Genomic DNA, 23,745 nt, shown 5'->3' with positions numbered 1-23,745 from the left:
GTGCGAACAACGTTTCAACCTTCTTCGGTCATCGTCAGGTTCAGAAGGTCGAAATGTTTCTCGCTCCTCTACATAGAGCTTTCTTTACCCATGCCAGCCGTTTTTACATATATATTTTTCTCTACAAGTGGGTTTTCTCATCATTACGGACAAATGTGTACACACAGAGACTCACAAAGTGAATCTAAATCTAATTTAATAACACGAAATGACAGTGTGGGTATTGACACTAAGAACATTTGTCTTTACTTCGTTATGTCTTTTTAAACTGAAATTTTACAAAGTTAGTAAATTATCTAATATCTGTCCCAGTCTGAGGTAGCATCGATATATATACATGAAATATAGAACCTCATATTATCCAATGATGAATAGCACAAAACTCATGACTGGTGTTCCCATTAGAAAGTAATGAAGCTATAATTTTTAGATTTTACTTATCTATAAAATGCAACTTTACAGCTAGCTGTCTTCTTCATGTACAGGCCAGATGCTGTTCCAAGGGAATGACGAAACTTAATGGGTAGCTAAAGTAAAATAATTTAACTACTTTCTTAACATGTGTTTAAAATTCGATATATCAAGAATAAACGAAAAATTAAAAAAGAAGGTAGAAAATGCGGAGTATATACGTATACTATATTGGAATAGGTACATTCATCAAATCACGAATTGATATTAGGATATCTTGAGTACAACGGCATTTACGAAACACATGCTAGATTTTTCTCAGTAGCAAGAGTGCCTGTCTATAAAATTAGGTAGGGAGAGAGAAAAGTTGCGTTTCAATTTGCTTAAGAAGTTCCAAGAATAATCTATTATCATACATATCATTTTTTGACTAAAAATTTAAAGTTATTATCAATTAGCTTAAAAATGAAACAGCTATATAACAAAAGATTTAAACAGATTTAATATGAACGTTTTTATTGAATAACAAAATTATACTTTAACTTGTGTAATTGTTTTGCTAGGATTATTACATTGATATTAATTACACTGACTAAAGCATTTTTTTTCTTACATTAGTGACTTTACATGCACTTTTTGCATTTCTTTTGTTTGTTTGTTTGGGAATTTCACACAAAGCTACTCGAGGGCTATCTGTGCTAGCCGTCCCTAATTTAGCAGTGTAAGACTAGAGGGAAGGCAGCTAGTCATCACCACCCACCGCCAACTCTTGGGCTACTCTTTACCAACGAATAGTGGGATTGACCGTCACATTATACACCTCCACGGCTGGGAGGGCGAGCATGTTTAGCGCGACGCGGGCGCGAACCCGCGACCCTCGGATTACGAGTCACACGCCTTACGCGCTAGGCCATGCCGGGCCATTTTTGCATTTCATTTTTTTTTTCATTTCTTTAAGGAATTCTTCAAGAAGGTTCAGGCCCGTCATGGCCAGGTGGTTAAGGCACTCGACTCATAATACGAGGGTTACGGGTTCGAATCCCCGTCACATCAAACATGCTCGTCCTTTAAGCCGTGGGGGCGTTATATTGTGACGGTCAATTCCACTATTCGTTGGTAAAAAAGTAGTCCAAGAGTTGGCGGTAGGTGGTGATGACTAGCTACTTTCCCTCTTGTCTTACACTGTTAAATTAGGGACGGTTAGCACAGATAGCCCTCGTGTAGCTTTGCGCGAAATTAAAAAAACCCAACCACAAACAATCAAGAAGTTTCAAATATTTATAGCTAGTCCAGTTTTATAGGTTTTCTCCTTTTGGGGTGATGATGATGCAACAAAAGTTATCTTTACTCTTTTGATTACTTCACTACGTAAAAGAAGGGTATACTCTTGTTGGATATTTTCATGACATGAACTGGAAGCAATGGTCTGATCTGACAGTTTACCACACGACTGCTTTGAAAATAATGATCTGATCAAATATTATTCGCCACTAGATGGCAGTTGAAATGTCAAAGTGAAAGTAAAGCAATGTAAGGAGATCTGAAATTTTTATGTTAGTGACTTGATGTGCATCATGGTAACGATTTGGAAACGGTTTGTTGAAAATATGTGAATTTTAAAATTAAATGTATGCTTAAGGTATTTAAATGTAACATTGTTATGGCAAAACTTTAGCAAACTTCAGAAGTTAGTTTAGCTCAAAATAGGCAGAATACGAATATTTTACCAATTTATGTTAAACTCGTAGTATTACTACTAGTAGTGCTAGTGAGAGGTGAAACTAAAAGTGAAACATTGAAAGTGAAAGGAGAATAAAATACTTAGTACTCTTGATGCCAGAATTATTGTATTAATAATTTCAGTAGTACCAGCTCAGGTAGAAGTAATGCTTAGCCTATATTAGAATTTGTATTGATATTTCCCACTCTTAGTCCTAAGGCAAAACAATCTAGGTAGTGCTTCATTTATACTTACAGCAACACTAGTTTGTTTGTGTTGTTTTTTTATCTGCATTATATTTACACTTTTAATAGTGGAAGTGATCAAGCATCATAATATTTAACTCTAAAGACAACAAGGGGCCTGTTGGCCCTTGGAATTTTGAAGTTGTTTCAGCTAATAAACTAGAATAATGAAGATAATACTTTAATAAATCCTCTTAACTGTCTTTATCTTAGAGAAATTTGCCAAACTTTCTCATAAACTCCTTTAAAAGTACTGCATCTGCCACCTTTGATTTAAGGATTCTCAGAAAATTATAGTTCTTGTCCATGGAAGTGCTGAGTGTGAAGTCACTATTTGGGATATGCAAATCCCATATAACCAAAATACTAAATTACTGTATGCAAAACAACAAATAAAAAAGGTTTACAGTACTATTACAAGCTGAGTTTGCACTGTTTATTTTAAGGCAACCATACTTCTACTAGCTGTAAATTGGCTATAATAAGAGTGCTATGATTGCTGAAATTCCTCTTCCATTTACCAGTAAGTGAATGTTAGCAACAAAAGCAGTGCATCAATGTGTGGGTGCTTGGTTAATAAGAGTCAGTGATTTTTTCTAATATTAGTTCACTTTCTATTCTTCTGGATTTTTTTTGTATTCAGAAGTATTTTCTACTTGAAACACACAAACAAATTTTAAAACCATTAATAAATACATATTGGTCATTTAATTAAAAAAAAATTAAGCTATATGATGAACTTTGTGGTTTTTATTTGATAATTTATAAGTAGATATATATATGCATGCATAATTTCAACCAGCAGCATATAAAAAAAAAAATGAATTGATACTTTTAGAAAATATGTTGCTTTGACAAGAGTATGCTGTATATCATCATAGATATGTCTGTTGATCATGATACCATTGTGAATACAAAATTTTTTCCATACTTCAATCATGCATAAATTCATATTTGATGTTTAACACTTGGTTGTTGACAGTTTTAGTTTCAATATAATATAAATTCATACTTACAGGTTTTAAATTGAAATGTTTTATTAGAGCTACTCTTTATCTAACCTTATCTGAAGTTACCAGATAAAGTAATTTTAATTGCATTGTACAAAATGTCAGTTTATAGGTATTCTTATTCATTGTTTTTTTATCAATTATACAGGTAAGCAAATTTAAACATCATAAAAGCTGTTTTTGTTTTAATAATGGATTTTCCAAAATTCAACTACACAGATTTCAAAAATAATTAATTTTTTTTCTATCATGTAAGAATTTTTTACAAATTGGGAATCAACACATTTGGTATTGAGGAGATGCACATGCACTCTTTACATGTCCAATAATATAACGCTGACCTTTTGTATTGTCTGTATTTTAGAGGACTAGTATTTTGTTATATACAATTGTATTTCAGTTATAATACATTTTATAAGTGTACAGGTTATTACTATTTAAAAATAAATTATTAAACTTATTTTTCTTGAAATATAGAACAATAACTCTAGAAGTAAAGCAAACAATTGTCTCTTCCTACTATGATCTCTGAACTGGGTTGCTTCTAGACAAGGGTTGCTATGCCTTTTAAAATTTTGTGTGTGGAGGATATCAAACAGTGGTTTTTAAGGCTGTATATATAGAGTTGAATAACCAAAAAGTCATAAATAACTATATTGATACCATAGGATTCTACAATAATTTATTAAGCTTAGTAAATAAGGTATATTTAGATTTTAAAAAATACGAAAGTTCGAGCAGACTAAAGACACAACCTACTTGCATACAATTTTGGTTTGCAAAAATGTGGTAGCTTTTTCACAGATTAAAATGGCTGAGAAAACCATAAAGGGGACATTCAAAGCTATCAGTTGATCATTCACATGTTATTTATATTCTAGCAAGAGTATATAAGGGACCATTTCAAAAAATGGAAAGAGTTGAACAGAGCCACTGTGTTTGATTCAGTACATAAACTGTATCTCAGCAAAATAAAATGATACGAGTTTCTTATTTTATATTCTAGTTTGTCAATATTAGTAATCTGAGTTCCTAATTCATATGAAACTGTAGACTTGATATGTTGACATCATAAACATCTAATTTAAACAGTGCTGTATTTAACATACTGCATGGCTCACTAAAATGTATATTTAGGTGTATTCTTTTAGTTTTCACTTTTAAAATACAAAATTAATTCATGTATATCATTAAAGTTTGAATTATAATCTACAATTTGATTCCAAACATATTGACTTAAATCCATAAAATAGTAGTTTAATAAAAGTCAACAAACACAATGACATTGCCTTTGACTTATGACCCATCACAAAAGGTTTAAATATGAAAAAAAAAAGATGCAATGACATCACCATTATTTTTAAAATGGATGGTGTACGTTAGCCACAAACAGATTTTCTTTGTTTTCTTTTAATGTCATTGCAGTGTATATTATATACACTCCAGACCACATTGGTTATCATGTAGCTTTAACTAAAAAGTAACATGGGGATCTGGACACAGATGTACATATCTGAATACAACTTAATCTTCTAGTTCTTTGGTAAAAATGATAATTTATCTGGTTAGTTAAGATTTTGTGACAAGAAACTTGAGTTTTTTTCATACCCTTTAGGAGGAAAGTTGCTTAAAATTGATGCGTAATTCATACAGTTAGGTTTGCAATTTAATATTTTTCTGCTTTTTTTAGCTCTCTTTATGCATTTTACATAGATTTTTCAGATGACCAAGCACATGCTGTTGAGAAATGAAAGTCTTGTTGAGTGTAACTTTACATCAAGGTTGTCCCATCAGTGAAACAAAGCTAAAAAAAACAACAACAAATTATCCTGTACTCATATTTAATACATTCACTACATCAGAAGGTAGGTCATTCAAAAGGCCATTCATCCTGTTACAAAAGTAAAAATGTCTAAACTGATGATTGCTGCTACCCTGTCAAAATTAATATGTGAATCCCCTTTGTCCTAATATTCATACCATCAAAGTGATGCACCAACACTCAGTTCTCATAACAATTATAAGCACCTCAATCAGATCCATTCTAATTCTCCTATTTTCAAAAACAATTTTATTGATTTTAACCTGTCCTTGTATGATCCTGGTAGCTGTCTTTTTAACCGTTTACAACAATTTATTGCTTCTATTTAAAACAAGGACCTCAAGATTGAACAGAGTGCTTCAAATAGAGCTAAACAGTGACCTGAACAGTAAAACTGTAAACTCTTTGGAGATTTATTCAAAATTTGTGTAAATACATTCTAAGATCCCATTTACCTTAACCATTATGAATGTCTTAACGGACTGATTAACCATCCCATCTTTTTTTTTTTATATTTGCTCTTAAGGTTATTCTCATCAAAATTATAAATTATGATAACCCACATGCATTACCTTTAATTTGTTATAATTAGAAACTGTCTTCCACTTATCAACTAATGTAAATCCTTTTTTAAAGCAATAGCATCCTCCTTACAGCAAACAACACCTAGAATATTAATATCATAGCAAATTAAAGTAACTTATTTACAATTTCTTCATGCATGTCAGTGATGTAAATGAAATTGATTAAAGATACTGACACTACATCTTGATGTATTCAACTTGTGGCATTAATCAAGTTTGACTGAACAGTATTTGTAATAACCCTCTTTCTTCTATTTAGCTATTTTTTGAGCCAACTTTTCCTTCACACATACGTAGATAATTTTTTAAAACATGGTTTCTGAACATTCAGATATCCTAGATACACATTTTTGCCCTCAACAACATAGGCTGTAATCTCTTCAAAGATCAGTAAGGCAATATTTTATCATATTGAAACCATGCTGGCTATCCAACAAAATGTTGAAAATATTAAGTCACAGTGACTATTCTCAGTCTTACCTCACTGTCAATACAAACAAAAAAAAAAAGTTATTATTCACTCTTAAGCAGCTTTCAGTGTCATTAAATTTAAGAAATATATATATATACCTTCAGTGAAAGTTTGGCAATTCAGGTTTCATTAGAATTTTTGTCTGTTAACATAAGTGTCTAAATAGCATCTTCCATAAATTAAATTGGAAAAAAGAAAATTTTTATATATATATAGCCTAACATTAGACTACATTTAGTGTTTAAATACTGAAACCTTTCTTACTATAAAAACTTGTGTACTTAATATGGCCTAGAACATAATATGTAACCTCTCTAGAGATGTATTCAAAATTTTTATAAATACATTAAAGACTAGTGTACATGCTAACAGTACACAAAATTTTTAATGATTCAGCAGGCTTATTAATCAATTGCATTCAACTAATCAAACATGAAGTTTAGATAGAATAATAAAAAATATTAATAGTTGGAAATACTAATTTTGATTTTTGGTTATTTGTTGGAGTTGTGACATTTCTATTAAGCTGATAAACCTTCAACTAATAAAGAAATGAGGTCATAATGACATTTTTGCAATTGCTTGGATGGTTTGAATATTTGGAAACGTATTTTAAGTTGATTATTTCTGTGACCTTAATTGGTTTAATCATACTTCTGGTATGATTAATTACCTCTACTCACAGTTACAGCTATTCTGAATTTGAGTGTCATTTGATGCACAAATTTTTGTTTGCCACAAGCTTTGAAACTTCTGCCTAATTCCAAGTATATACTATTTGTTTCAGCTTCCATCAACAGGAATGCAACAAATCCTCCAGTCACAACTGACTCCCTCTGTACAGTTGAACCTAATCATCACTCATCAATTTGGCACAACAGTGTTAAGATCTAGTACTTGATCTCAAATGTTGTTTGTTTTTTTCTTTAGTGTATTTTGAACACATTCAAAGTATCTGTATTTTATAGTCCATTATCAAGTTGTATTATTTTGATTTTGAATTCTATTTCTCACTCAATTACCAGTAGTCAGTCAATATTTTTGAATTCATGACTGACTTTCAGCTACAATGCCTACTGACAGTACTGGCATACAACTGCCTGTTGCAGTTGGTGCAAGTGTTAAAGAGGAAGTGTTAAACGTAGATTGTCAGGAGATAACTTCTTTTATGTGGATCAAAGGATCTCTCAGTTTACAAGCAATTCTTCCTTCACCTGAGGACGTGAATCAAGACAATATGGACTTTGACAACTCCCTCTCCCTTTTCTTTGCTGTTCTTAGCCTGTTAAAGCACCTAGACTTGAATAGCAGGTATGTTGTGTTTTGTCTTTGTCAACTGTGTCATTTTGTCCTCACTTTTCTTATTAAATGCAGCACCTAGTTGAGTTCTTTATTTTCCTCCTTTGCTTCATATTGGTGTCTCTGCTAAATATTTGGCAGATCAATTACATGCAGGGGTTAGTATGCCATACCCCCATGTTCTGCAGAGGTTTGTGTTCTTACATATCATTCAGCAAACCTTTGGATCATTTAAGTTTTGTAAGATGGAGTCTCTCTCCCTTTCCTTGCACCTTCTGCCTTTTCCACTGCCCCAGTTCCTTCTCACCTTCAAGATCCCATCATTTCTTGTCAGCATCTCACATAAGTGGTTCAGGACCTTCTCGAGTACCATCAAAAAGTCTTCTCTTGTGCTTCCAGGATTCAATTTGTGACTTTTTATTGTACACAAGAAGACCAGGTATTGGCATTACATTTTCAGTTTCTCCCATTTGAATTGCTTCCTCAACATACCTTGGTTCACCACGGAATCCTACCCATCTCTTAGATTGTCCTTTCTTCCAGGACTTTGGATGATGATATTTGACATGGTTGATGTATATCTTCACATCACTATTGCTTGGGCTTCATATCATTATCTGTGATTTATCTATGAGAGTCATGTTTATCAGTTCTGTGCTCTTCATTTTAGGTTGTCTTTGGCTCCCTTCACTTTCTTTTGGGTAATCTTATCATTTGCCTAATTCCTACTTTTCTGTGGGCTCAGTTTCCCTCTATATGGATGTCTGGCTCCATCATTTACAAAGTCTCCTACACTTAACTCATTATAAGAAAAGCTGCTCTGGTTGGTTGGGTTATCTCATTAGAGAAATCTATTACCCATCCCACCCAAATTTTTGTTCTTCTGGTGGTGATTTTTTAACTTGCATTTCAACTGAGTCCAGTCTTCTCCTCTTCATCTGCAAACCATCAAGTTTTTAGTTTAGAGGCCATTATCAAGCACCTTTTCTTTCTCTCTATACACAGAAGGTTCTATCTTTTTGGGGAACCTGGGAATCAGTGGAGGCTCTTATCCCTCTGGACCATGCCCACATGCATTCCTTACAATGGGTACTACAAGACGATGGTATCTCATCAATCCTCTGTATCCACAGATATCCTTTCTGCTTCTTTTCCATCTGATTTTATTTAGTGGTCGAACAGGGACAACATGTCAGGGGGGTACCTATTTTTTCTTCCCATCTCGACATCCATAGCTTCACAGGTGTCTTGTTGTCAAAATGGGGTGCATGCTACAGTATACAGAAGATATTTTGCCATGAGTCTTGAGAGGAGTTAGGTTTTTACATCAACCTTTTGGAACTCTTTCCAGTTTATGAGGCAGTGGTTCAATTTCTGTCACCTCTGTAGGGTATGACAGTTATGATTCATTCTGACAATATGGTAATTGTAACTTACATCCTCTGAAAATGGGATGTTTGATTCCAGTTCTTATATTTCCACAACCTAGAACTTCTCATCTGGGCTTACATCTATCAGATCTGTTGGCTGGCTTGCAATGTATCAAGTGTTCTCAGTCTTGTCATGGTTCATCTGTTTCATCCCTACAAGGCTCTACTCACTGAGTGGTCTCTTAACCCCCAAGTATTCCTGTAGTTACATTCTCAGATGGATGCATTCCAGTTGTATGTATCTGCTATTTGTTTACTGCCAAACTTCCTCTCTTTTGGTGTTCAGTTCCATATAGTTTGATTTCAGCTGTGTATGCATTCAGCCAGGATTAGAAGATTCTTTTTCTTTATACATACTCTCCTATCTTTATGTTACCCTGAGTAATTTATGTCATCGATTTCACTTCATGCAGAGTCCTTCTTGTATCTTCTTTCTGGCTGGCTCACATATGGTTTCTCTCTGTTCTCCAGGAACTATGCCTGTTACCTTACAATCTATTCTCCAGCAGCCTCACTCAGGAGTGCTTCATCTTTCTGTTCCCATACTCCAACTTCTTGCATGGTTTCCCTCTGGTTCCTGTTGTCTTTCTCCATTCTTTACTCATATCTGTGTATTGATGGGAGTGAAAATTATTCCATCATTGGTCTTTCTGGCATGGATTCTCCCCTTCATTTTCCTTCTCCTTTTGGCTTGTGGATGTCACCAGTTACAATTGTTTGCCTTCGATGTTTACTGCATTTTGTACCAAAAATCCTATGTCCTTTTATATTCCAACCATTCTTACCTTCCCAAACCATCATATGCCCATAAAAGAGATTTCACTTTCATTTCTTTTTCTCTTCTTTCCATATTGTCTCCCAATCTGATTCAAATTTTCTTATGTATCCAGTTCCTGCTTTACAGTGTTATATGTCTCACACAGAACTTTTTCATGGCTCTCATTTTTTTCTCCTGAATCCTACACCTCCCACAATCTGTGGTTGTTCATTTCCATCATCCTTTGGAAGACATCATTCAGGCCAGCACGTGGGCCACTCCTTGCACCTTGTCTCACACAACTTTCACTATCTGGCAGTTTCCACCTCAGCCATATAATTATCTTCCAATTATCATTATCAATATATTGGTACACCTCTGAGTGAGAAAGTTATATTTCTTGCTTGCTTTCTTTTTTCTTTTCTCTTTTTTTTTTTAGGGGTCTAATTCACATGTTATGGACCCTGCTATGTGGTGAGTTGTGCCTGTCCAGGGATAAGTATATTGAAAATTTTCACTGTGAGACTTGGTGTACTGTAGGACAATTTACATGTTCTTTCTCTTGGTATATTGTGTCATACATCTGTTCAATGACTAATATGCATAAAGCAGGAGGAGATTGCTGCCTATCTCTAACATTTTTTAGATTGATGGAATTGGGAAGAGTCTGCTTTTCAAAATATGGTTTCATGGTCACCTATTGCACTTTCTTAGAAAATGCACTACTCCAGAATCTCCAGTATATTTCTTCTCCCCATTCTTCCATTGAGTGTAGGAGTCCTAATCAGCTTCTAGCTGCTGGAGTTGTAGATCAATGAATTCTCCTCCTGAATGTGCAATTCCACTCAGTCAAGAGTAGAATAGTGCTGTTCTGCCTGTGAAAAAAGCATGACTATCTTCCTGTCATGAGTGTGATGTTTTATTTCATCTATTTTGCAGTTCACCTCTCTAGCTAGGAACCATTAATCCTACTGCCAGGATGTTGGTTCCTTGGGTGACTGGTCTGGGTTGGAGACAGACTAAGCAACGCAGGATCTTGCATGCAACTAGACTGGGAATTTTTGTCTGCAGTGGATTTATATATTATTATTATTTATATTACACGTGCTTAATGTGGGGTTCTACCTGTAACTGTGGGAAGAGATGCATAATTATGTTGGAAAATAATGTTTTCCTCTACTGAAAACCTATTTCTGATAAATGTTTACCTCCTCTCACACTTCTCACCTGTTCTCCCTACTTCCACTTCCTTTTTCATGTCTAATCTCAAAGTGAAGATTGGGTTCAACTGTATAAAGAGAGTCTTCTGTGATAAGAGAATGTGTGGCACACCTGTTGGTGGAGAGCTATCACATGCTAATTTGCATGCTTAAACATGACTGAACAATATGGTATGCATGTGGAATTAAGTGAGAGTTTCAAATCAAAGAAAGCTATAACTGTAAGGAAAATGAAATATCTATCCAAAATGTATTTTCAGTAAAGGAAAATATTAGCTTTCAGTTAATTATTTTTGTGATGCTAATCAATGGAATTGGTGCTCACAGACAATTAAGATAACTACCCAGCACCACACATAAATGTTTAAAAATGCATACTTCTATACCTCAGACCACAACTGTATACATAAATATACATTCCTGGTGAATACATAAACTCGTAGTTAGACAATAATTGTTATATTGCTTTTCTTCACAATATGATCCAAACTCAATGATGCATATCAAAAGTCATTTTATACATGTAAAAATGGCTGGTATGGGTATAGAAAGCCCTATGTGGAGGAGTGAACAACGTTTTGACCTTCAGTCATTGTGAACCTGACGTTTTTCATTCCTCTACGTAGTGCTTTCTTTACCCATACCAACTGTTTTGACATATATAATTTTTCTCTGCAGGTGGGTTTTCTTGTCATCATGGATTAAAAGTCATTTTAGTTGATATCAGTGTTAATATAAAACAATTTCTTTATCAGTTTTTGGACTATTCTTTGCTATGCTGTACTATAAGTGTTAGCAACCATAATATGCATGAAAGAATATCTAGATATAAAACTTTATATCATTATTGACAAAACTAATCTGCTAGAATGGATAAAATGCAGCAAAGTTTGGATCATACTTCAATTGTATTTTTTTAGCTTCTTTATGGATATAGTTTGTTTGGTTTCTCCTGTTTTTTCACAACTTGTTTTCCTGCATTAAACAATAACACTATGTAACACAAATTTTGTTGCTGAATAGTATGTTATTTCTTAATTGCTTATGTTGTAAAAGTACAGAAAATGGACATTATTCCCTTGGAACTTTGCTTTTGTGACCTGGATAATGAAATTTAGAAATTAATCTATTTTCTATGTTAAAATGGGCAAATTTGCACATTTTTATGTACATAAGGTTTGAATGAAACAACATATGAATCAAGATTTACATGCATTTATACTAAAGTTATACAAAAATGTTTAGGAGTGAGTAGTTTTTCGAGATTTGCAACTGTAATGTAAACCACTTTCATGTATCAGCTCCCAAATATAGTCTCTGCATTTGACTTTGTTAGATCAAGATCTCTGATCAAGTCATTGAGGTTTCTTTGGTTGGGGTAGTATGGGTTTCTCTCATCAGCTGTACCTCTAAAATTGTAATCTGGATCTTCAACGTCTACCTCCTCTGAGGATGCCTGTTTCTCTCTCTGGCGGAGGGGGTACAGAGAGCTCAAGGCAGTGTGGCACTGGGGTAATGGATGATGGAAGGTTGGGATACATGATAACAGATGCATTTTTGCCAGCCCAACATTTAGAAGGGTCCACCATGCAGAAGTAGCAATTGCTTGAGTGGTCAGTGGGTTCATGCCAAGTCCTTGGAATAACGAACTTCATGGCTCTTTTCCCCTATGTACCATCCTGCAAAAGAGCAAAATAAAATTGTTATTATGAAGAATAAGTTTATTTCATACACAACTAATGTGTAAGAGGTTCATGCAAAATATTTTATATGTGATGTTTTTTCGACACTATTGGAAATTTAAAAAAAAAATTAAATTTTAAAAGGTCTAAAATTTGTATAATATAAAATCTTACTATTCAAGCAAGCAAAAATTGTTTGTCTTACCTTCCAGAGTTTTTTTTCTGCAGTGCTTGCAGGTAAAATGAGGTGTCCAAGGTTTGTCTTGATCCCAAACAGGCATGCCAAAATATGCTGTCACAGAGCATGTTTTTGCTCTTGTCTTGATAAATTGGCTACATTTACAGCAGAATGCATCTGGAGAATGCTTGCAGCTTCTTGATGCCATCTCTGATAAAAACAGATAAGTCTGTGTGTTCACTTAGGCAACTAGAATAAAACTGAAGTGGTTAGTGGTGAGCCCCTGTATATGTATATATTACTATGGAAAGTTCTAGAAAATTCTAAAAGTTTCTTGAAAATTCTCATAAGTTCTACAACATTCTAGAAAGTTCTTAAACATTCTTGTAAATTCGAGAAAATTCTCTGTCAACTACTCAGCATTGAATCTACCTGGTATGTTCTGAAAAATGGGTAAATTTGAAAATTTCATCACCCAGGTAAAAGCAAATTTTGAAAACAAAAATAGGTCTTTTACATTACTTTAGGCATAAGCAATTGGGAAATAACACTTTCTGCCCAGGAACAAGAAAAAGTAAATTTTTACATTGTGTAATTGGTCTGTTTCATGTGGTAAGACAACATCGTATATTTTAATTTAGTACTGAAATACTAAAGGATTCATTTTCACATGATTTTTGGCTTGGTGAAGAAGCATCTGTTCTGAAAAACGTCTCTGATTTCATATTCATTTTTGCATTCTTTCATGACATATTTGCTTTCTTTGTCGTTATCACCATCTTCAATCAAGGCCAAAATGTCATTATGAATCTGTATGAGCATTTGTTTGTGACAGCTATACTGAGAATACTGAAATACTAAAAGATGACTTAGAGTAAATTGTAAGTTGGAAAAATATTTGGTGTAGTGAAAAATTATGCATTTTGATTATCATTATTTGTATCACACATTTTGTATAGATGGGAATCAGTTAATTGCTGAAAGAAGGAAAGGATATTGATGTAGTGTTTGATAAGTCTGTCGAACTTGTTAATACTTAATAAACCGTTAGGGTATATTTTTTTATTTTCCATTGAGAAAAGGTTAAGAGGTGATCTTATTGAAGTTTACATTATTATTTAAGAGATCAAAAACATTAAGAACTCTGATTACTTTGTACTGTAATCTGAAAATAACAGGATAAGAGGACCAAATTTAAGATTTTTAAAAAAAGCCAGTTTGGTACTAGTTAAGACAGTTTTATGTTTATAACATGGTAATTAACTTAAATGAGTTGTACTTAGCAATGGTGAAAGCCAACACTTTACAGTAAATTAAAGTGGCAAAAGTAATGATTTTATAAAAAGAAAAGGCATTTAAATTTTTATTTTTCTTGAGGTTGGGTCGGTATGCAAAGACAGCCTTGAAGGAGCAAATGACCCTTTGTTGTCCATAGATTTCTTTCGTTTTTGTTTTTATTTCTTGTATCTATTCTACATCACCATTTAACCCTTTTCATTAATAGCACATTGTCTCTTGGCCTCATAATTGGCTTTTTAAAAGTTAGGAACAAATGTTACATTTTACATAATTAACATGTAGCTGAACATCAAGCTCTCTTGAGCAATAATAATTTTCCTAAATATGACCCTTCCTCAACATTGCAACCATATCCTCATTAGTGGTAAAGAATAAATCTAAAGTGACATCTATTTGGCCATTTGAATATAGAAAGCCATTTTAAATCACTTCAAGAAAACTATGTGACTATATACAGTATAATTAGTGTGTCTGATATTAGTCTTCCATTGCTGCATTGACATCCTTATTAAAAACAATTCTAACCTTGTTACACAATTTGTTATTGACATTATCTTTCTAATCATATGACTGAAAATGATTGCTGATTGAAAGTTTCTACTCTTAAAACCCTGATTGCATCCCATGTCGATTCAACCATTAGGTTTCAAGATTTTCACTTTCAGTAAGTGTGGATTACTGTATGTGGTGAGGGGACCTCCCAGAGAATTTTCTGTTCTTTCAGTTTACCTCCTCTGGTATCTAAACATCCACCCACATGTCAATGGGTGTTGGGGACATTGTATCTGATGCTAGTGTTTGGGTCTAGTGCTCATGAAACCCTGGCATTGCTGCATTGTCCTTGTTTGGCACTGTAGTGCATCTCCTCATATGGCTCCATGGTGGATGGGGTCAGTTGGCACCAAAATATTCTTTCTTTATTATGAATTCCCCATAATACTTGCCTTGTTTGGTTCCTCAAATCAAACAACATTCTCTTGTCCTTCAAGTTTTGGTTCTGACGACAGTGCTCCACCATGGACCACCTGGTTTGATTTGAAACATTGATCAGAAAAGACTTTCTCAAATGACATCTCGTATCAATATTTTTTTACTTTGAAAAGGCTTATCATACTATGTGAAGGTATGGCATTTTACAAGACTTCCATTTATATGGGTTTTGTGGCCAATTGCCCAGTTTTATTAAAAAATTTTAATGTTCAGGTGGTTCGATGTTTGTATGGGTTTGATACTTTTCCTTTCTTTCCTACAGAACTTAAAGTACCTCAGGGCTATGTTTTGAGTGTCACACTTTTCAGTGTAAAGATTAATGCCATGACTGAACAACTCCCTCTTACTGTTGCAAACAGGCTCTCTGTCGATGTCTTCCACATCTCATGTCAATTGTCGAACAGAGGTATACTGAGCTGCAGCTCCAGACTGCTGTCAGTCGTTTACTGAAGTGGACCACAGCAAACAGCTTTAACTTCCCTCTCTAATCGCTTGCATGCACTTTTGCTGCCAATGGGATATTCACCCTGATCCTGAACTCCATATCGGTGAAGTTGTGCTGTCTTTGGTCTCCGAGACAAAGTTCTTGGGGCTTATCTTTGACCATAAGCTGACCCTTATGCCACACATCAAGCAGCTACAAGTCAAATGTACACGAGCACTGAACATCCTTTGTGTCTCTCTTCCACCACTTGGGGAGCAAATCGATGTTTTTTGCTAAAGATATATCGTGCTCTTATCTGATTGAATCTAGACTATGGGTCTCTGGTCTATGGCTCTGCCAGGATCTTGACCTTGAAGGTAATGGACCCCATTCATCATCAGGAACTTCAGCATTGGGCTTGGGAAGTGCAGAATGTTTACAACTGTCTTTACTGTATGCTTTGAAACCTCGATTCTTACTGCAGCATCCCACCTGGGGATGTGATTTCCATCCCCAGTGTGCCATGTTTTTTCAGAACAGATGATCTTCCATTGCTCTTTATGGCATTCGTATCCAGGCGCACTTGGATGAATTGGATCTGTCCTTGGATAACATTGCTGTATCCACTGGCCAGCCCATCCCACCATGGCTTATTACCATCCCCAAATGTGATCTTTTATAAGCCATCTGAGAAAAGCAGATACTCCTGATTGAAAGTATCACCTTCTATTTACTGAACATCTTTCGAACCATCCTTCCATTTCCATTTATACGGATGGTTCAAAATCAGGTTACTCTGTGGGCTCATCCATGTTTTGTTGTGGTTTGGTGGTCACACACAGAATCTTCTCTGCAGTTTCTGTGTTTACTGCTGAAGTGCATGTCATTTCTCTTGCCCTGGATCACACAGAAGCTGAGCAGTACTGAAATTGCACTATTTATTCTGACTCACTTAATTCTCTACTGGCCGTGGAATTGCTTCACATCAGTTCTCACCCTGTTCTCGCAGATATTCAAAACTGTCTAATCCATTTCTGTTTAACATCTACTTCTATCCAGTTTTTCTGGATACCAGGCCATGTAGGTATTTGTGGGAACAAGCTTGCCGACACTACATCTAGTCTGTCTGCTCTGGCACTATCGCTGCTGTGCCTGTTCCATACATGGACTGTGGTCCTGTATTCAAGGCTCAGCTTCATGCCAGTTGGCAGTCTACTTGGAATTACAAATGTGAAAACAAGCTTCTCCAGATAAAATCCTTCATTTCACTTTGGCCATATTATTTTCATAAGGATCAGAAAGAGAAGGTTGTCCTAACTAGATTACACATTGGTTACAGTTGTTTAACTCATTGTTTTTTTTCATCTGAGACTGATGCACCAATGTGTGGTCTGTGTGACACTCGGGTAACAATAGCCCATATTTTACTGTCGTGCTGTCATCACAACTCTCAACAATGGCACCATTTTAGACATGTTTGGTCCCAAGATTTACCTATAACTTGGACAGTATCATTGGTGATGGTGACACTGTCTACCTTACATGTGTTTTTAGGTTTTTAAAGACCATTGGCCTTTTTAATGCATTTTAAGTTTGTAATTCATAAATTATACTTTTTTTAAACGTGATTACATTTTATGAATTAAAGTAAAATTAGTTCGATACAAAATTAGAAAATGGCCATGACTTCAAATAACTCGAAACCAGGACTTGAAAGGCCAGCTTCAGGTGACTAATGCTGATGTTTGAACTTACCCGTTATTCATCCTGGTGATTTATAATGATTAAAATTATGATACAGAAAGTTTTTTAGAACTTCTATTATTTTCTCACTTACTGCTGTAAACTAGATTTAAAAATTGGATTTAATGCTATTTCAGTTTTTAATTCAAAAATTAAACTTTGTTTTACTTTGATTTCATTTTATGAATCTTAATAATTTTACTTTAACTTTTTTTATTGATTGTTTGACACAGATAGCCTAATTGCTTTGCACCATAAAATGCCAACAACCAACGAGCCCAATAGGCTGCAGTTAATTTCTTATATGAAGATCCATCTTACCCCTGTCTCAAAAAGTCTGTCACTGTTAAATAATTAATAACCTGAAATTCCAAAATAATTGCAATTATTAATTATTGGGAATTATCTATGTGAAATATGGCTTCAGGTAATGTAAATGTTAACTTTAAGCCTTTGATTCTGCTGAGAAGTGAATGTTTTTTGTATTACACTCTGAAATTAGCCACGTCTATTTTTATCTATAAATGCCTAAATAAGTTGTTTGTATATTTAAGCAGTTTTTCTGATTTACAGTTTTCAATGTTATTCACTCCTATATGAACTAAAAAAAGTTCCTTGTGTGCCAGTAATTAAATTATCAATATGACTATTTTGCCATGTGCTTTATCATCTGTGAAGCAATTTCTAGTCATAGTTTATCTGTGCTTTCTACTACAAATAAATTTATATCAATGTAATTAATGAGACAGCCCATAAATATTAAAACCTCTTAATCATCTTGTTTCTAATTGCAAGCAACCAAAGTAATTCTAACTCTTTATATGTATGAACACACCCACATTCATACATTTCAATATATGTATTTTAAAAAAAATTCACTAACTGATTTAGCTGATTTTTATTTTAAAAAAAACCCATTAGATTTTAAAATAAAACATACTTTGTAAGTTGGATCCAGTAGATTTTATACATTAAAAAGTTGTATTTGCCATTAAAAAACTCCTGATTAAGAAAGTGTAACATGAATTTTATATTTCAAAGATGAAATTATTTATATGTTTAATAATCATGATACTTTGCAGTATGTTTGTAATATGTACATAACTGGTATGTAAATATAAGTTTACAAATAATATAAGTGTTTATTCACAAAACTGCTTAACTTGTATTAATCAATCTCTACATTAAAAGTAATGTCATAAGGCTACATTTGGTAATATTTTTAACATATTGAAATAAGTACATAGTAAAGTATATAAACAGAAATGGTAAATCTGCACATTTGTGCATATTTGTACATAAGTATAAAGAATTTCATTTACTTTCATAGAAATATCCAAATCCAGATGTATTCAAGTCAAACTTGAACAATCAACACTATGCGTGATACTAGGTGAAAGTGATTGAAAACTACACCCCATCTGTTTTTGTTAGAAACTGGACGTGTTTTGCAAAGATGTGTGATCAAAGAAGAAATTTAATATTTTCACAAGGTGTGTTTCTGTGAGATACGTGTAATTATTTAAACACAACGTATGAATGGAAAGAGTATTTTGGAATTATAGATGATAATAAGAAGAGCCATAAGTATATTTTTCAGGAGTTAATAAACAAGTTTTAAGCATAGCATTTATGTAAATGTAGAGCTTAAATAAAGAATGATGTGGTAGTAGGTACATGAATGAAATCATACATCAAAGTTAATCTCTAATCTGTGCTTTTATTGTTTTGTTTCTTTATGCTCAAGAAGATTTGTCGTGATGTGAAATTGGTATTTTTTTCTTTTTTTAACCTATAACTGTTATGTGTCTCATATACAGAATGTAAGAGAAGTTTAAGTATTTGACATATGATTATTTTTCTTTGTATATTTTTATTTGAAGCTGGGACATTCAGTATCAAATTCTAGTTCTCACAACCTTATAAACCTGGCATTTGCCAAAGGTTATGACTTACAGGATTTGAGTCTGATTTCTTTGAAATGTTTCTGAGATTATTCAGTTGTAAATGCTTTATACTTAATGATTTGATTAATGAAATATATATGACTGATAGTATACTGAAGGAATTTTATTTGTCATTATTATTGTATCTTTTTGTTAAATGTTTTGAACATTACATTTAACAAGGAGTCTCATTGCTTTATAAGAACATCCAACCTGATGTTAGTGTGAATGTGCTAAGAAAAATACTTCTGTAGTAATACTGTAAATAATGTATATTTTTTCTTTAAAAAATTTTCTCTGATAGGTGCAACACTAAAATGAAGGAAAACATTTACCTCACCCGATTAAACTAAACTCTGGTATTCACGAAACAATATTTGAGTGAAAAATATTTGTTTATTTATATTACATTTTACAGACACCAACAGTATTTTTTTTTTACCTGGATTAATCTCACTAATAATAATGTTTTTTGTAAATTTTTTTGAAAGTTTCAGAATTTGTTTTTAGCTAATTTACACTTTAAAGTTGGATATTATGTGTGTAAGCTAAACATTTAATACGTTTATTTATTCATGTTGATAATACAAAGTAAACAGAATGCTTGAATCTTTTTTTTATGTCCCACAGTTCTAAGTTTCTCTGATGGTGATAAGTTATTCTTGACAACTGTTTTTCAGTAATCAAAGCTTAATGTTAAGTAATGTTCAGGAAAAGGATGGAAGTGTTAAATGTAATCAGCCTATATATATTTATTGAACTTCATTGGTATTTGCTCCTTAAGTTATGATACACAGATTACATTGATAATGTTATTATAAAAATTATATAGGTAACTTTTTCCCCTGAAATCAATGTTTCATTTTTAATAGAAAAACGTGGGCAGCTGAGGTTGAATTTTACACCAGGAAGAAGTTCACGAAGGGCTCAGATACCTACTTGTCTCCCTGGAATAAGCTATCAAGTTCCTACGTAGGTTATAATTGTGATTAATAAGCATTTGTGGAGTAATTTTTTTCTAACTTTAGAACCTACCAAAAATTACATGGGTTCTTGATATGGGAATTTAACTTTTTCTACATCTTACTAAATGTAAAGCAGTTTGAATAAGTTATTTATCAAGGTGCTTATTTACTTAGCATGTTAGTTGTTTTTTGTACTCTTAAGCAGTAATTGTCAAAAGTTATAAACTAAAGCATGCATTTAATAAAGAAAATGAGTTAGATGCAACCCTTATTATATGGCATGCCTAAAAATACATCATACTGTTAAAAAATTATTTCTGTGTATTATTTGCAATTAGTATCTAATATAATTAAATAAGGTGGGCATTTTATCTCAAAAGATAATTATATTTCTGAATGTGAAGATGTTTAAATACAAAATGTGTACACAAATCGCATGCATAGGTACATCTGTACCTTTCACAATATCTTATATATTTAAAATGTTAGTATTTATTCTTTTAAAGATTACAGATTATTTATTTCTGTGATAAATTGTAATGAAAGTGTAATTTTTATAGTTGAAAAATGATGACATGTTTGATAGTAAATTGTGGCTTTTTTTGTAAAAGGTCCACTTTTCCCTGAGTGCAACACCTGTACCCCATTCCCCTACAGTACAGACCAACATTTTTAACAATAAAAGCAGTTAATATTGCACAATAATAATTTTGATATTTTGAAATAAAAAGATAAAAGATATTTTAACAATTAGTGTCAGCTTATTTATGTAGGTAGCAAATAACTGTATAAAAAGGTAGGCATTAAAAATCAATATTTGATAGTTCAAGTGCATATCAGTTCATATTGTAAATATCACACTATTATTGATATTTTAAAATATACTAAGAAATCTTGTTAAACATTGAAGTATTTCATTACATCATTTAGTTTTATAAACCTTATGGCAGTTGCCCCCAACCTGTAGTGTGTAAAGTTTTTCTTGGTGTGTGTGAACATTTGAAAAACATCAAAAAGAAAATAAACACCATACCTCAAAACTGGAGGCCAGTCTCAGTACGTTATCAACATGATCTGCAAGCCAGCCCTTGATGTTTATGTATTGTTGGCTCAACCTTGAATTACTTCTTTTGATTTACCTTTTCTTTAAAAAATATAATCCAATTTAAACCTTTTTGTTACACATTACATATGTTAGGAGTAAGCCACTGGCTTTATTTGAAAAGAAAATGCAGAATAATAAAGTTGGGTACCACTGCCTTAACGATGTAACCATTCTAACACAAACAAACACCAAACACACATCTCTTTGAAAAAGCATTATGGTCCATTAACATTCCCCTCGATGTGGATTCCTGTTTGTGGTGAGAGGACCTCCCAGGGAAGGTTCTGCTCTTCCAGTTTACCTCCTCTGGGATCTAAACATCCACCCACCTGTTTACTATGCATGGTGATGCATAAAGGGACAGAGAGGATCTTGATGGTTGAGGGGTCCAACCATAACACACCACTTTGGCCTTGAATTCCTATAGATGATGGCCAAGCACCAATGTTGGATGTTCTCAAAAGGTGTTGTGGACATTGTATCTGATGCTGGTGTTTGGGTATAGTGCTCACAAAACCCACGTGTTGCTGCAGTGTCTTTGTTTGGCATTGTAAAGTGCATTCTCTCCTTGGGCTCCATGGTGAGTGGGGTCAATGTGCACCAAAAATTTCTTTTTTAATTATTATGGATCCTCCAACTAAAAAGTTGAATAAAATAATGGAAAAAACAGCCTATGGGTAAATGACCAAGCCTTGAAGATTCTGAGAAGCAATCTCCCACACCTTTGACACCTGTACCTCATTTTCTTGTACTACATTCTCTTTCATACACACCTTTGGGGCAAATGTCTCCATTTTTCATACAGAAGGGACTAGAAGGGGACTTGCTGGCTCTCCAAAGTCAGTCAAAAAGTATTGGTGGAAACATCCACATCTCAACACAGTGAACTCCTCTTACATTCAAAGGTGATTGAGGATATACCCATTGAAGTTATGCCTCATGCTACTTTGAATTTGTTATGAGGAGCAATTGTTGAGCTAGAAGGATTTGAAGAACATTCCCGAGTCAGAGATTCTTGCTGGTTTCTTCAACCAAAAAGGTTCTGCAGTGCAGCATATCTCCACTCTCATCAACATTTTTAACCATGGAGGTCAACAAACTTTACAACTGATTTGAGAACTATTCTTTTGGAGGCACAGAGAGATCCGTCTGCACTCTCACTGTAGTAGTGGAATGAAGTGCAGTGACATACATACAAGATGAAGCAGTGGTGAAGATGGAATTATAATGCCAACCAATGTCCTCATTTTAACAGTTACATCATTGCATCCACCTGCCACCATCAAGGCAGGTTTTCTTAATTGCAAGGTACGGTCATACTTTCCGTACCTTTTATTGTAAAGGTTTTAGTTACATTTAGAGAGACTAAATGGTTGGAAGAAAAAGATGTGCAGTGTTTTAAAAGGATTCAAAACATTACTTACCCTGAGGCTTAAGAGTTGTTGTCCACCGCTTCATCTTGTATGTATGTCACTGCACTTCATTCCACTACTACAGTGAGAGTGCAGACGGATCTCTCTGTGCCTCCAAAAGAATAGTTCTCAAATCAGTTGTAAAGTTTGTTGACCTCCATGGTTAAAAATATTGATGAATCAACATCAACACCCATCTCTATCCCTAACATACATTCCAACAAATCCCAATATCCACTTACTTTGGCTCTGGGTACAGGCATTTCCTCAGATACATCTTCTCCCACCCCAAGATGCAAAATGATCATTCATTCACATCCTCAGTCATTGGAATCCTCATCCAACAGCAAAGACATGCCCAATCGACCCAGGCAGGACCCATGGAGGTCGATAGACCTCCCTCGAATAAAGACAGTGACAAGAAAAAGGAATGGTCACAAACAGAAGGATTTTCCATCCAAATAAAAATGGCCATCTTGATACAATGGAGTTGTTGATGCTTACGTTCTAATGACATCAAAACACTGATTGCTTCCTACCATCCTGTATATTTTTCCTTACAGGAAACATTTCTGAAACATGCCAATACAGTCACCTTTTGGCAGTTTTCTTTGTTCAGAAATGACAGGCTGTGTGATGGACAAGTGCATGTAGGGGTGGTACTGTCTTTACCATTCGACACACCTTGGGGGCCACGGCCATTCTGTTTCCTTGGGTCGTACCATCACTGTTTGTTCTTTCTACCTAATGTCTGCAGAGACCTATGATCAGTCAGCCCTTCATGCTCTCATTGAACAGTTGCTGTCTCCCTTTTTAATCTTGGGGGACATCTTCCCCTCTGGGAAAGTACTGATATTGATGGGAGCATATGCTCTCTGATCCCAAACTTTCTCTTTTCAGTACTAGCTCTTATACTTGTTTTCATGCACCTAGTCAGTTCTTTACTGCTACTGATCTCTCAGTTTGCTCCCCTTCACTATTCTCTCACTTTTCATGGAGGGTTGACAATAACCCATGAGGCAGAGATCATT

At 34.0% G+C, this 23,745-nt stretch overlaps 1 protein-coding gene across 2 annotated transcripts in view; it reads left to right on the top strand.

Annotated features, from left to right (window-relative positions):
- Nucleotides 1–1,879: 1,879 nt before the first annotated feature.
- LOC143225927 (dual specificity mitogen-activated protein kinase kinase 4-like) overlaps nt 1,880–23,745 on the top strand; it is a 58,476-nt gene continuing 36,610 nt past the window's right edge. Inside the window, exons 1-3 of one of the 2 annotated variants that reach the window (XM_076456179.1) lie at nt 1,880–2,005; nt 18,617–18,779; nt 20,105–20,204. In XM_076456179.1, the coding sequence (XP_076312294.1) occupies nt 18,743–18,779; nt 20,105–20,204 (137 nt within the window). In that variant the 5' untranslated portion in view covers nt 1,880–2,005; nt 18,617–18,742. The remainder of the gene's footprint in view (nt 2,006–18,616; nt 18,780–20,104; nt 20,205–23,745) is intronic. The other variant, XM_076456180.1, reaches the window with a different exon arrangement.

This window comes from Tachypleus tridentatus, chromosome 9, assembly GCF_004210375.1.
Source record: "Tachypleus tridentatus isolate NWPU-2018 chromosome 9, ASM421037v1, whole genome shotgun sequence".
In the NCBI taxonomy this organism is placed as follows: Eukaryota; Metazoa; Arthropoda; class Merostomata; order Xiphosura; family Limulidae; genus Tachypleus; species Tachypleus tridentatus.
Note: the sequence above shows the minus strand (reverse complement) of the source record. Positions and strands in the feature narration are given on the sequence as shown.